General features: G+C 30.3%; 1 protein-coding gene across 1 annotated transcript; it reads right to left on the bottom strand.

Annotated features, from left to right (window-relative positions):
- Positions 1-1,460: 1,460 nt before the first annotated feature.
- On the bottom strand, positions 1,461-3,386 carry LOC130809628 (aspartyl protease family protein 2). Its single transcript, XM_057675364.1, has one exon. The coding sequence runs from the start codon at positions 3,145-3,147 to the stop codon at positions 1,693-1,695; it is 1,455 nt and encodes a 484-aa protein (XP_057531347.1). The 5' UTR covers positions 3,148-3,386; the 3' UTR covers positions 1,461-1,692.
- Between the last annotated feature and the right edge of the window lie 10,280 nt (positions 3,387-13,666).

Below are 13,666 nucleotides of genomic sequence, written 5' to 3' on the forward strand. Positions count from 1 at the left end.
TTATGGACAATTGTTAGCATTTGTCATTATCTCATTTGGGGCCAACACAGTGCATGTAATGCTCATATTATTTGAGAGCATGGAAAGCATAACATTGTAAAGAAACGTTTATTCTACTTTATACTACCATTTACATCAAATATTCTTAATGAATCATTTTATTACAAAAAAAAAAAACAAAATAAAAATTAATAAAGTAAATAAATATAAAAAAATAAATTTAAAATTTTAAAACCTCATCCTATCAAATTCTTCCACATAAAAATTATTAATATTATTAATATTATGAATCATCGTTATTTTCATAGACTACCTGAGTACATGATAACATCGATCAAAAGAATTGTGGAGTTATTCTTATTTTTAATTACCCATATAAACTACTTTCTCTGTCTTGTTTAATTTGAAGCAAAGAGAAAGTTGATATTTTTTAAGAAAAAGGTGGATAATAATAATAAATAAAAAGAGAAAATGAATTGTATGGATGAAATTAAAAGAAAATTATAATGTGTGGATGAGACTAAAAAAAATGGTGAACTATTATTTAAAAATAAAAATGATGCAAATTAAGTGGGATGAATAAAAATGACAAATAATACAAATTAAATAGGTATAAAATGAGATTAATTTAGATGAAAAAAATAATTTAGTGAAACCGTAAAACATTTGTTTAAAAGGTACAAATTTTGTGTAAGAGACTACACATATTTTTGGAGTTCAAGCTTTTGTTTAAAAGGTAATACACGTATTTTTTGAGTTCAAGCTTTTGTTTAAAAGGTACAAATTTTTATTTTTTGAGCTCTAGCTTTCTTACATAGTTGCAAAAGTATCATCAGCGACATGTACCCCAAAAACAGAAATATGTACTACCATAAGTCTAATATATATTCCGAAACAATTTAGATGTCCCATTTGCTTGGGCACGATTATTAAGAATGATGTGGGTCTATTAAAAAGGGTAAATAGTGAAGGATAAGTAGTGATGGGTAAATAGTGAAGGATAGTTGGGTAAATAAGGTATATGGGAGTATATTCGTAATTACGTGTGTAAACTAAGGATATTTAGGTTAAAAAAAGATTAACAAAAATAGAAATAGAACAACTAAATTAATTCGGAGTGAGTATGTGTCAAATCAACTTCATCAATCCTCTTTCTAACCTTTTCATAACATACAATTGCCAGATTTTTTTTAATGGGCTTATTAATATATATTCCGTTTTATTATATTTGAAATTAATGATGAAATGTCACAATTAATAAATATAAAAAATATTTTTTCTTTTTTGGAAAAATGAAATTTTCATAGTTAGGCATCTTAACTAAGGTTACATTAGTATATATGAAGGTTACATCAGTATAAAACATATTATAAGTATTTGAAAAAAAAGATATTCTCATGAAAATGATTTCACATGGACAAACAAAAACCCCTAATTTAGTGATGTGGGTCAATGCACCATTACTAAATTCTACTATTCTCTTTATATCTAACTTTAATCTTTACCACAGCTGGAGGACACATATTCCCCTCATGTGAAGCATTACATGCTTAGATAGTGGCACACTAATCAACACATCTTTTATCTTTCTAATTTTCCACTACTTTTCTTTTCTTTTTTGCAAGTACATCTCTTCTTACAATATTTTGTAAAAAGAAAATTAATATATTTCAAAAAAAATAGAAAATTAATTCAAGTACAAGCATTCGGGGCAAACCCGACATGACCGCTAGCAACATCAAAGCTAACCCGAAAGCCTTGTTGTTGGATATTCCCTATTATGGACAACCCGCTCATTGTCCCCGCAAAAGCGAAACAAAACCGACCCGACGTATCGACCGGGATTAAGTAATTGGCCGCCGGTAACGACACATCCGCCCCGTTAAAGTGCATTACCACGGTAGGCACTCGAACTTCGGTTTTACCCGATAAGTCGTAACACGTGTCGAACAACGAGAATTCTGGAGCGGATTTTAAGCTGGATGCTCCGAACCGAAATGCATCCCTTAATGCGATGTAAGCAGGTCGGGTTAAGCGGGTAACTGACGTACCCGAATCCACAATAACCCCACCATTACCAGTGTCATCAATCTTAAAAAGCTCTCTGGTAATTCCGCGGACACGGGTCCCACCAACACTAATCCCAACTAATTCCACGTAATAAAAAGTGTCTAATTTCGGGTTAGAAATTAATCGGGTGAAAACCGCGGTTCTAGAAACCACGGACCCGAAAACTACAGACGACGGTTTACTTGAAGATGTTCGGTCTACCAAACAATAAGAGAATTTGTTCCCGAACCGTCTACCGGTTTGAGAAGGAAAAGATAATTTACCACGACCTAAACCGAGTAAACCGGCTGCACCAACAAAAAGACCTTCATTATCATGCCCACAACCAAGCGCAACGTTTGGTACCTTATTTCTCCGAAACGTCATCGTTTCGGTAGCATACTCTCCCATGGTGAACGACCCATCACCGTACGACACCTGGTACGCGCATTTATTTCCACGTCGTATACATCCGGGTTGATCCAACTGGTTACAAAGCTTAGACCGGCAAGGAATAGACCGGAATGATCCGGATTTAGCCGGGTTAAAAATCCGGTCTGTTTGATCATAGCATTTTCTACAAGGAAGACATTGGATCCAAACAACGTCGCTTCCGGTATCTAACACCATATACATGTACCTTGGTGGGGTCCCCACTCCAAGCCGAGTGAAGTACTCTCCGCTTCCTTGTGAAAGCCCGGAAACGACTGAGCTACTAAACCCGCTTCGCGCGCTTCGGGGACGGCTCGCATTTCTTCCGCGAGGCAGGCCACCTTTGACCCGAGCAAAAATTGATTTTGCTCGGGTCTCATCTCGTTTGAGCCTGAGAGAGAATAACTCTTCCGGGCTCAAATGCGATGCTAAAGCATCTAAATGCTCTAATCGGAGTGCAACGGTTGAATCTGTTGCCCCGAACAGCTCGGTTTCTTCTTGTTGGGTTTGGGTTTGAGCTGATTCAGTCCAATCTGGGTGGAGATTTGTGGGTTTAGGGAGTGAATTTAGGACAAGGGTTTGTAGTTCTAAACAAGAAGAGAGAGAAAGTGAAAGGACGAAGATGAAAAAGGAGAGAAAAATGGTGGGTTTTCTTCCAGTTTCCATGGCTGAAACTTGAAAGAAAATAAATGGAGGTAGAAATAAAAGTAAAGGTAGAAGAAAGAAGGACAGGAGAAGATCACATGGAAATGGGAAGAGTAGGTTCAGATAAAGTGAGTTTATATAAGTAAACAATGTAGAGAGTAATTTATGGCGGAGGACAAAAATTAGTGAAAATTGGATTTTGGCGGTTTGTAATTTGGAGGTGTGATTGATTTATTTTTCAATAAACGGTGCATTTTGTTTTTAGGTATTGTTTCGTTAGAGGATTTATTTTAAATTGGAGAGTAATATCACTTTCAAAAAGTTTTATATTCGATTTTTTATTTGGGAGTTTAGTTATATCTATCCATCGAATAGTTTACTCGTGTGAGGTGTTAATTGACTATTAGTTTAATAAATAATTATATATGCTTTTGATATATAGTTGATGAATAATAAATCTCTGTAATCTTAATATTCTTAATAACATTTTAGGTGGATAGTTTATCCGACCAGGTGGGTAAATAAAGTTTTTTTGCTCATCTTGTTGTTATGAAGAATGCAAAATTATCTTTGTTTGAGAGTAATACTGATTTTCAGAAAAGATTTTAAACTTAATTTATTATTATTATTTTTTCTCTATCTACTTGTAATTAAAAAACGTATTGCGGGGGATAAGTATACTAACATGTGATCTTGTTTTATGGTGTTATTAATAGAATAGCAATTTAATTTAATTAGGGATGTTTTTAAGAATTAGGTGGGAATGCAAGGAATTTCTATAAGAGAGCATGTGAGAAGGAAGAATTATGTTAAGATCAATGTTTTGTAGTGGCCTAGATTGTCTCCTAATTTTTGGTATGCTTTTTGTTTTGTTTTGTGAATGTAGATTAACGGGAGAAAGTTATTGTTTTCAATCTAAAGTACTCCTTCTCTAGGAGTACAAAAGAAGAGTTAGATTTGGATTTTGTAATGTTTGATATAGTGATTCAATTCTTATTGTCTCTTGTAATAAAAATTTTGTTTGTAATTTGATTTTTTATAAAATAAAATAAAATCAAATTAAATTCAATTCTCTTTATTATTTTTGGAATTAAATTCGGACCAAACTTAGTTAATGTCCAAGACATACTAATTTTAACTATATTTAAAAAATTTAATCATGTTCTAATCAAACTAAATTTTTAACTAAAAAATTCTAAAATGCAAACGGATTTAGAAACTAAATACTCTTTAGTTTTATAAAAAATTAAAATCACAATGGCAAATATATATAAAGTTGAAAAGGTTAAATTTGAATTATTGAGTAAAGTTATAGTTTTGTTGCAAGAGTACCGAGTTTTTTGTTAACACACTTACTAAAATCTTTACATTTGTACGTCAATATTGCACATGATTTACTCATTTTAATTTGTAGTTTAAGTCGATTTAAAAGTAAATTTTCATTTTAATTCAAATTAAAGTTTGATATGCTGTAATGTTTAATAGGCTAAAAAAATCAAAAAGTTTTGGCTTTGATTTTTCCAAACTATATTTCTTTTTTGGTTTTGTATTTATTTAATTTACATTTATTATTCGAATAACTTTTACTCTAAACATCTGTAGTTATGCATCATTAAAATTATGAAAATATAATATTAATAAAATTTATATTAAAAAGAATCAAACAAAAATGTATTTGTACGTTTTAAACTATAGTTTAAAATGATGATATATGATTGATGAATACAGCTCAAAAAGAAAATGAGATAATTCTGTTAAAATAAATAGAATAAAGAAAATTAAAATTGATAAAAAGAATTATGGCTTACAAGTTCAAGTCAATTTGAAAAACTTGTATATTTAATACTTCATCCGTTCTAAAATACTTGATGCATAACAATTATTGACACTATTTATCGCTCAAACTTATTTTATATATTGGGGGTAATATGTAATAAAATATATATATAGTCAAGTGATTAGATTTTGTTTGAATCATCTAACCAATATTAATTTTTTGTAACTTTTAGATGTGCACAGTTCAATATATTAATAATTAAAATAAGACATTAAATTGCGTAAAAAATCAAATATAATAAATATAGAGAAACGGAGCAGGTACTAAAAGACTTACCACGTTACAAGTGTTGTCTTTATAGTTTGCTTCTAATCTAACTACTTAAAAATTATATACACTAACATGCGTTCATTTCATTTAAGAGAAAGTGTTAAATAAATTCGTTTGCATTATTTTAGTGTGCATAAATTTTAAAAGGTATTAAAATATTACTCAGTATTTTAATTGACAATTGCAATTAATACAATCTTTTGAAAATATTTTTATCAATATAGTCAAGTCCATATAAGACTCATCCTACATGTAAACATTAAATTTGGACTATTAATGTGTATGGATTTAAACGTTTAAATATTTGGAACTTATCAATGTATCGACTCTAAGTTTTGTCATCTTAGTTAATCTTTAATGACGCTTATTATTTGTCGCTATTTTTTATTGTGTAGTTAATTTTTTTTTTTTAAGTTCTTTTTTTCCCCTTCCTTTAAAAAAATTTGATTTTTTCTCAATAGTTCAATGCTAGTTCAACATTAACATAATATATATATATTTTGATATTTTAGACACAATTTTAAATTTTAGATAATATATTTTTAATTAATGTCGTAATTATGATTTTTTTCCCTCAACAATTAAATTCTATAATATATATCTATCAATTTCGTAAGTAACATACTCAAACGATAGAGAAGTATTATGTATTTCATATTTCTTTCTTTCTTTTATAATGCGTATGTCATTTGACTAACTCAATTAAAAATTTAAATTAATAGCTAAAAACTAATATTATATTTTAGACTTTATTATTAATTAATGCATTCCTAGTTCCTTGTAGCATTTCGATTATTGAGGAGCAAAGGTAGGATTGATAAAGAAATAAACATTAGATATATTGAGAGAAAGACAAAAAAATGGTTAGGGAAGAGTATAGATCAATGTTTGGTTTGGTGAAAGTTGATATTTAAAAATTGAATAACGTTGGTTGAGTAATTGGTAAATAAATACTCATTTGTTTTATTTATTAGAAGTATTTTAGTTTGATTTAATAAATATGTTTCATTATATTTTAAATATATAATCCCACCTCAATTGACACTTTATTTTTTCTCTTTTATTTTTAATATCTCACTACTTTCAAGTCACCGTATCAAAACAAATTGAGCAAAAATTAAAGTATTAAATAGGAAAAATTGTTTTGAATAATACCACATATTTTACATATGTTCTGCCTGTGAATAACTCTACTTTGTATATTTTTTGCTGACAACACCTCTTACCATATTTCAACTGGTTATTGGAGGAATCTACCACCAAAGAGGATTTGGGATAAACCAGTGAAAAAGCATAAAGAGAAAAAAAATAAATATAACAACTAATACGTACCTACAATAGTCGATTAAAATATACTAAAAAATTATTAAGAAAAAAATATACAAATATTAAATTATTTAAAAATAATCAATACTAAAAATTATTCACTAACACATAATAAATAAATAGATTATTTATAATAATTTTTCCAACGTACCGGTTTTTCTATTAAATACGTACCGGCCAGGCCAGCAATCGGTCAAATATAAATACGGAGGAAGCATCGCATGGAAATGTGAGCCTTTGAGCATGGTTACTCGCGATCTAGGAAAACTCTTGTCACGGATCAATATTCAAGATATGATCTCTTCATCTCTTTGCCTTATTTAATGGAACTGTTGGTTTACTAATCAGGTTACAGGCATTCTAAACTCAAGTTGGTGACCCAATTTCAAAAAAACCATAAATAATTCGGCACGTAAGCTATCTATTATTCTCAGAGTATATAATATATTATGGGGGTTCAACCATCAGCTTAAGCTTTTGGTTGATTCGATTCCTTAACATGATATCAGAAGCTAACGTGATAAGAGGTTACGAGTTCGAATCTAAACCGCCCCTCATTTAAAGTGGAATATTGAGCGTCTATGCACATCCACACTTCTAGCCTAACAGGCTTTTGTGTGAAGGGACTTATTAGAGTATACTTCCTCCGTTCCATATAACTTGCTAGTTGCTACATTACAAGATCATACACTATTTATTTATTTATCACTCTTAATTAGTGATTAGTTTGATCTTGTTTGATTCGTTTCAATGCAAAGATTTTAATATGAAATTTTAATAATTTTTTATTATACATAATTAAAGATATTAAATATTGAATTAGCTCATTGAACTGCATGAAATGTTAAAAGGTGCAACTATTTTGGAACTGAGGAAGTATGACATATTTTGAGACCTCAACCATCAATTAAAACATTTGGTTGAATTGGTTTCTTGAAAATTAGTAATAAATAAATAAAATGTATAATTACTGGTGAGTTAATCTCTGTATTCTTAAAATAATTCAAGTCCATGTTACTAAAAAAATGTGTTTAATTAAAACCTTAAAGCTCACTTTCTATCTCTTAGTTGTAGCATAATAAGGGGGCCTTGGTAAAGGTTTTTTCTATGTAGGTAAGGGATTCAATTAACTTATAAGCTTACTTTTTGTTTTGTATTAAATTTGGTTAAGTGAATTCGTTATTTAAAGGTAACAAATAACCTCATTTTGTTTTCTCTCATTTAACAATGGTAACAAATTCCCTTTTTTCCCTCTTTCTATCTTCTTATCTTGCGAAATTCAGAAATTTTGGTACACTTCTATCATAACTTTGTGTTCATCACCTACACTTATGAAAATCAAATTTCAGCCCACATGAATAATTTAAAATAATGTGTTTTATATTTTTTTAAAACCCAGTTTTCAGTAGTAGTAGACCCAATAATGTAGGGAAAAGTTAAAATTTATTTTTGTTTTATATTTTTTAGGTTTGACTTTGTTTGTTGTAAATTTTTGTTCATCACTTTAATTGCTGTAGAGGCAAATAACAAAATAATGGGAAACAATGTGTTTTCCTTACCTAATTATACCAAACAACTAATTACAATAATTCTTATCACTATCGTTACCCTTCTTTAAGACTAACCTTTCCACTCTTTATACCAAACACCCCCTAAATGTTCTAAACAACACCGCATCATCTATATATATTGTATGTGTCTAAATTGAGATACTCTAATATGGATACTCAGTCCATTCGAAATTTCGAAGAAGAATATTTACCAAGTTTCATAAAGCATGTAACACTAATTACGCTCACATAAGTGAATAATAGAACTACAATGGCATACACGCTATATTTAAAGGATGTGTAAATTGCTTTATTAACTAAAGTAACTTGCTTTTATGTTTTGGAAAAACATACAATATTTGCATTTATTGTCCTTGTTTACCTTCAATTAGACCTGATAACATCGGGCCGGGTGGAAAAAAACAGCCTATTGATGCTGGCCGGGCCGGGCCGAAGTGCGGGCCTAAAAGTTCGTGCCCAAACCCGTAATATGCGGGCTTGCGGGCCTATGGTATATATTATTTATACATAATTAAAAACACAAATTACAAATAATTGAAATAAACAAAGACAATTGTTACATATTATACATAATTTAAAACACAAATTACAAATAATTGAAATAAACAAATACAATTGTTACATATTATACATAATGTAAAACAAATTCAAAATGCAAATCATGAACAAGCTCCTTTTCGGGCCGGGTCGGCCCGCGGGTCAAACGTCAATCCCAAACCCATCCCAAAAAAATTTGGGCCACTTATTTTCTGCCCATACCCGCCCATCGGGCCATATTTTGGTACCCAAACCCTCACTTTTTCGGGTCGGGCCGGCGGGCCGAACCGCCCTTGATCAGGTCTACCTTCAATAGAAGAAAGACATGTCAGCAAAAGGGTTGATATTTAGTTGACTTAGATATATGAGCAATGGAAAAAAATAAAGAACGATTGTTCCTCATGATGGTCAAGAAGGGCTTTTTCTACTTCTTGGGTTTCCACATCTACCAGACGCCAACGCTCTTAGAATATACTGATACTCTTCATTTTAGAGGTACTTTAGCTAATTAAACGAAATTGATGCTTTGTACTCCTCTTCATTTGAGAACCAGCATCAATTCTTGTTGCTTTTCTTGAATCATTTACTTTTTAACTTTAAAGGTCATACATCACAAACATACCCTCATTATTCACTCAAGCCAATGGTCATTGTGCAGTTGCATTAGGGCATTCTAGGCACTTTTCTCAAATATTTACTCACTTAGTACCAAAGATGATACCCAATGTTTGTACATCTTTGTGATCATTCGAAGGTGATATTATTTAAAGAAGACTTCTTAACAACGACAAACACCTAACTAGTACATTAATCATTACTAAATTCTATATAAGACATTATATTTAAACTAACTTAATTGTATCCAGCCCCAGACAAAAATATATATGAAAAAAATACTCTTTTCATCCCTTCTATTTTTCTCTTAGTTTGGAAAAAAGTGTTCAAAACAAACCCGCCCAAAATTACTTGACCTTGTATAACAAATCCAAACTTTAACATGACTTTTGAAACATATTATAATGATTCAATACCCAATGTCGATACAAAAGCTAATTTTAAGTTTTAATTCGAACCAAAATCAATTTGATAACTTAAATCAACACACTTGTCACTCATTGTAACAAACTCTTATAAAAGAGAGATTCCCTCTGTGATATTGTACTGAATGTAATAATCATTCTTGTTTTTTACACTAAAACCATTTCTTCTGTTTTATCTTCCCAATCCCTCAGAATATTAATGTAGTCCTTTTTAAGCTTTAATGGAGTTTTTCTTATCTTGCTCAAGGCTTGTAACATGGTATCAGCCTAACTAAATCCTCTCTTTCTTCCGCACCTTTTCTTCTTTTACATTTCTTTATCTTCATTTTTTTTAATTTCAAATCTTCACCTCTGTAACAATGGCGTCCTCCACTCTATCTCAATCTACTTTTCAAAATAACTCTCTGGATCCTACTCAAAATTCGGCTACTGTTTTTTTTATCTTCATCCTTCCGATCACGCTAATACTCTCTGGATCCTACTCTATAGTGATTGGAGGAGATCGATTATTATCGGCCTCACCGCCAAGAACAAGATGTCGTTTGTTGATGGTACTCTTTCTAAACCTGCTGCTAATGATATTAATCTTCAACCATGGAAACGATGCAACAATATGGTTCTTGATTGGTTCATCGCTTCTCTTGACTGAACTACTGCCGGTAGTGTTATGTACTTTTCGTCTGCTCGTGAGATCTGGCTCGATCTTGAAGAATGTTTCGGTCAATCACCATTATCTCAGCTTTATTCTCTTCAATCTGACCTTGCAAAGATTACTCACCAACCTGGATAGCATACATCAGAATATTTCACTAGCATGAAATCTCTATGCGATGAAATTGATCACTTAAGTCCTTTACCTACTTGCTCTTGCAATGGTTGTGTTTGTGGTCTTACTAAACAATACCTTAAGCTTCAACGAGATCAACATATGCTGAATTTTTTGATGAAGCTCGATAATCATTTCAATCAAGTTCACACCAATATTCTCATGATGGATCAACTTCCTACTATTTCACAGGCCTTTCGTCTTTTGCTTCAAGAATATTGTCACAAAGAGCTATCTAAATGTAACACCCCTGAATTTCCATCCCGTTAAACAAAACCAAAATCGTGAAGGACGGGAAGAATTTCGGGTGTTACATAAAAAGAAAAGGAAAAGAATTTAAATAAATGCTAAAGATTTACTTAAAAAGGCGAGTGAGTGGAAATTTCGATAGCATCTCTTCTGAAATTGAGGATATAATGTAGATCAATAAATGGAGTAATTCAACTAAACTAATCGAAGGTATCCAAGCCCTCCAAAAGGTGTCACGATGGGATGAATCATCATCGGCTCATCAATTTACTAATTCCAACACGGATCGCAGTTCTAGTGTTAATGCATCGGTTTAACAGATATAAAAGAATTATTCTTATGATCATACATACAAAAACTACGCAGCAGACTATAACTTTACAAAGAATCACATAGCTCCAAAAAAAAAGTGATTATACAACCCAAAACTTAACAATCAATATAAGAGCTACAACATCAGGCTAATCATATAGTAATTGCTATAATCGCATTCCACTCTTTCCCCAATGCCAAGAAAAAGAAGCTCCTATACCTGTAATGTCAAGCTATGATCTCTTTCTACTCAACATGATGACCATAGTCAAATGTGTTAGCAGGAACATCATAGGAAGTTATGAACAAACAACAACAAACACATACACGTCAGTTTTCAATGAACTTATAACAATTAGAGTCATTGAACAAAACGATAGACAACGATATAGCATAGCAATAACGAATCTACTCATCTGTCTAAACACCTCTATTTACGCATGGTTTCTCTTTCAAACTACCAATCCCTCGAAGTATATTCAAAGGTAGTCGATCTTTTCTCAATTCATGGCATAATGACACGGCCAAGGGCGTTATCGGCCACCCTGTAACAGACTCAAAATTCTTAACCATAATCTTCCGATTAATTATTCCGACTTTTCAATTCAAATCTCTAATCCTTTGGTTATCCATTTCAAACCATCTTTAATTCCTAAACCTTTTCCGATTTTGTAATTTCTTTCAAATATTATACTTTAAAAAATATTATTTTTTTAAAAATCTTTTTATAAGCACTAAAATATTATTTTATTATTTTATAGTACGAAAAGTAAAATTTTATTATTATATTCACGGTTTTGTAAAACGTTACGTTTTAACTTTCTTCCTTAAACTAACATTACTACTTATTATTTTAACCTTATGACTTTGATTTAATTATTTTATATATGAAAATGAGTCGTATTTTTATTATTAACTTTAAGTATAGTTTAAGCAAAATTTTTTAAATAAACTACATATTTTCATTATCAAATTTACCCATTATTTTAAAGTATATTTACTTGTACATACTAGAACAAAAATTTGATGAACCAAAATCCTTTCCATAGTAACCCATGATGTTTATCACTTACACAAGTTATCACCATTTCCTTACACATGCTAACCTTCTTCTACACTCCAAACTCTTACATTTTCACTTACACACTCTAACTCTTACACATTCACTTACACACTCTAACTCTTACACATTCACTTACACACTCTAAATCACTTATACAAGTTAACCTTCTTCTATACTCCTAAAATACTTTTTCATACAATCTAATGAACTACAAAGTTGTCAAAACCCATTATAAATACCCCCCTTAGCCATGAAATCACTTACACCACCATCATTAAATCGTTCTAACATTGTTTCTTATATTTTCACTTCATTTCACTTCAAGAAGATGGACCTTAGAACACTCTTTATTTAGCTAAATCATCATCATTATGGAACATTATTGGGTTATTACTTTGGGTACTTAATGTATTATTATTTTTGAAGTTTGGATTTAATTATTTTGGGAGCTTAGAAGATCATCATTATTTTCGGAGTTTGTATTGATTATCTTTGAAGCATTATTATCTATTTTGGAGCGTCTTATTTCTTATTATTTTCGTAATTAGTATTAGTACTAATCCTTGGTGTTAGTATGGTATAACTTCTTACCCTACTTTTTTTGTGGAATTTTACATTATATTTACTTTATAATATGCAAAGTATGAAATATGTTAGATATGTTTTAGTAGGAAGTTAGTTTAATGAAATTATGATCAAGATTATATTAAGTATATGTATGCTAAAAGTATTTTTAGTATGTTAATTTAATAATCTTTGAACAAGTTTAGGAAGTTGGGTGCAAAATATATTCTAGTGATATTAAGTATGATTTATATTATACACTAGTGCTAGTATGTTTATGAGTTAAGTATTACATTAGAAATGTTATTATTTTTTTTTTTATGTTAGAATTTTTATTAATATGTTTATGTTAGCCTTCAAACTAGTTTATAATGTAGTAAGTTATTTTATGAACGTATTTTACTAAGTATGATTATATTAAGAATATTGTTATTATAATTTATTTTGAAATTTAAGTTTATCCTTAAAGTTATAGTAAATTTCTATATTATTGCGTAAAGTTTTTATTTTTGTAACTTGTAACACCCCGAGATTTTTATGACGTAATTACTTAATATTTTAATAGCTTTTAAAGATTTTACAATTATATTAAGTTATTTCTGAGTTAGTTTTAATAAATTTCCTTCATATACGAATTTAAATGTTAACTTATAACTATATATTAAAAATATAGTTACATTTTTTAAAATAAAGAGGTTCGAATAAAAATGATTATTTTATTAAAATGTGTGAGCCCACGAAGGTGAGTCTCTTAGTTGGGCCTCGCAAGAAAATGAATCTAGATAAAAAATAAATAAATAAATAAATAAGTAAATAAATAAAATAGAAAGGGATGGATTAGGGTTTATGTGAGATACCCTTACTCCCTCATTCAAACCCACGGTTCCAATCCCTCTCTTCCCTCTTCTCTCACTTCCCTCCCTCACAACTTGAAGAACCAGCAGT

Source organism: Amaranthus tricolor, chromosome 4, assembly GCF_026212465.1.
Source record: "Amaranthus tricolor cultivar Red isolate AtriRed21 chromosome 4, ASM2621246v1, whole genome shotgun sequence".
Classification (NCBI taxonomy): Eukaryota; Viridiplantae; Streptophyta; class Magnoliopsida; order Caryophyllales; family Amaranthaceae; genus Amaranthus; species Amaranthus tricolor.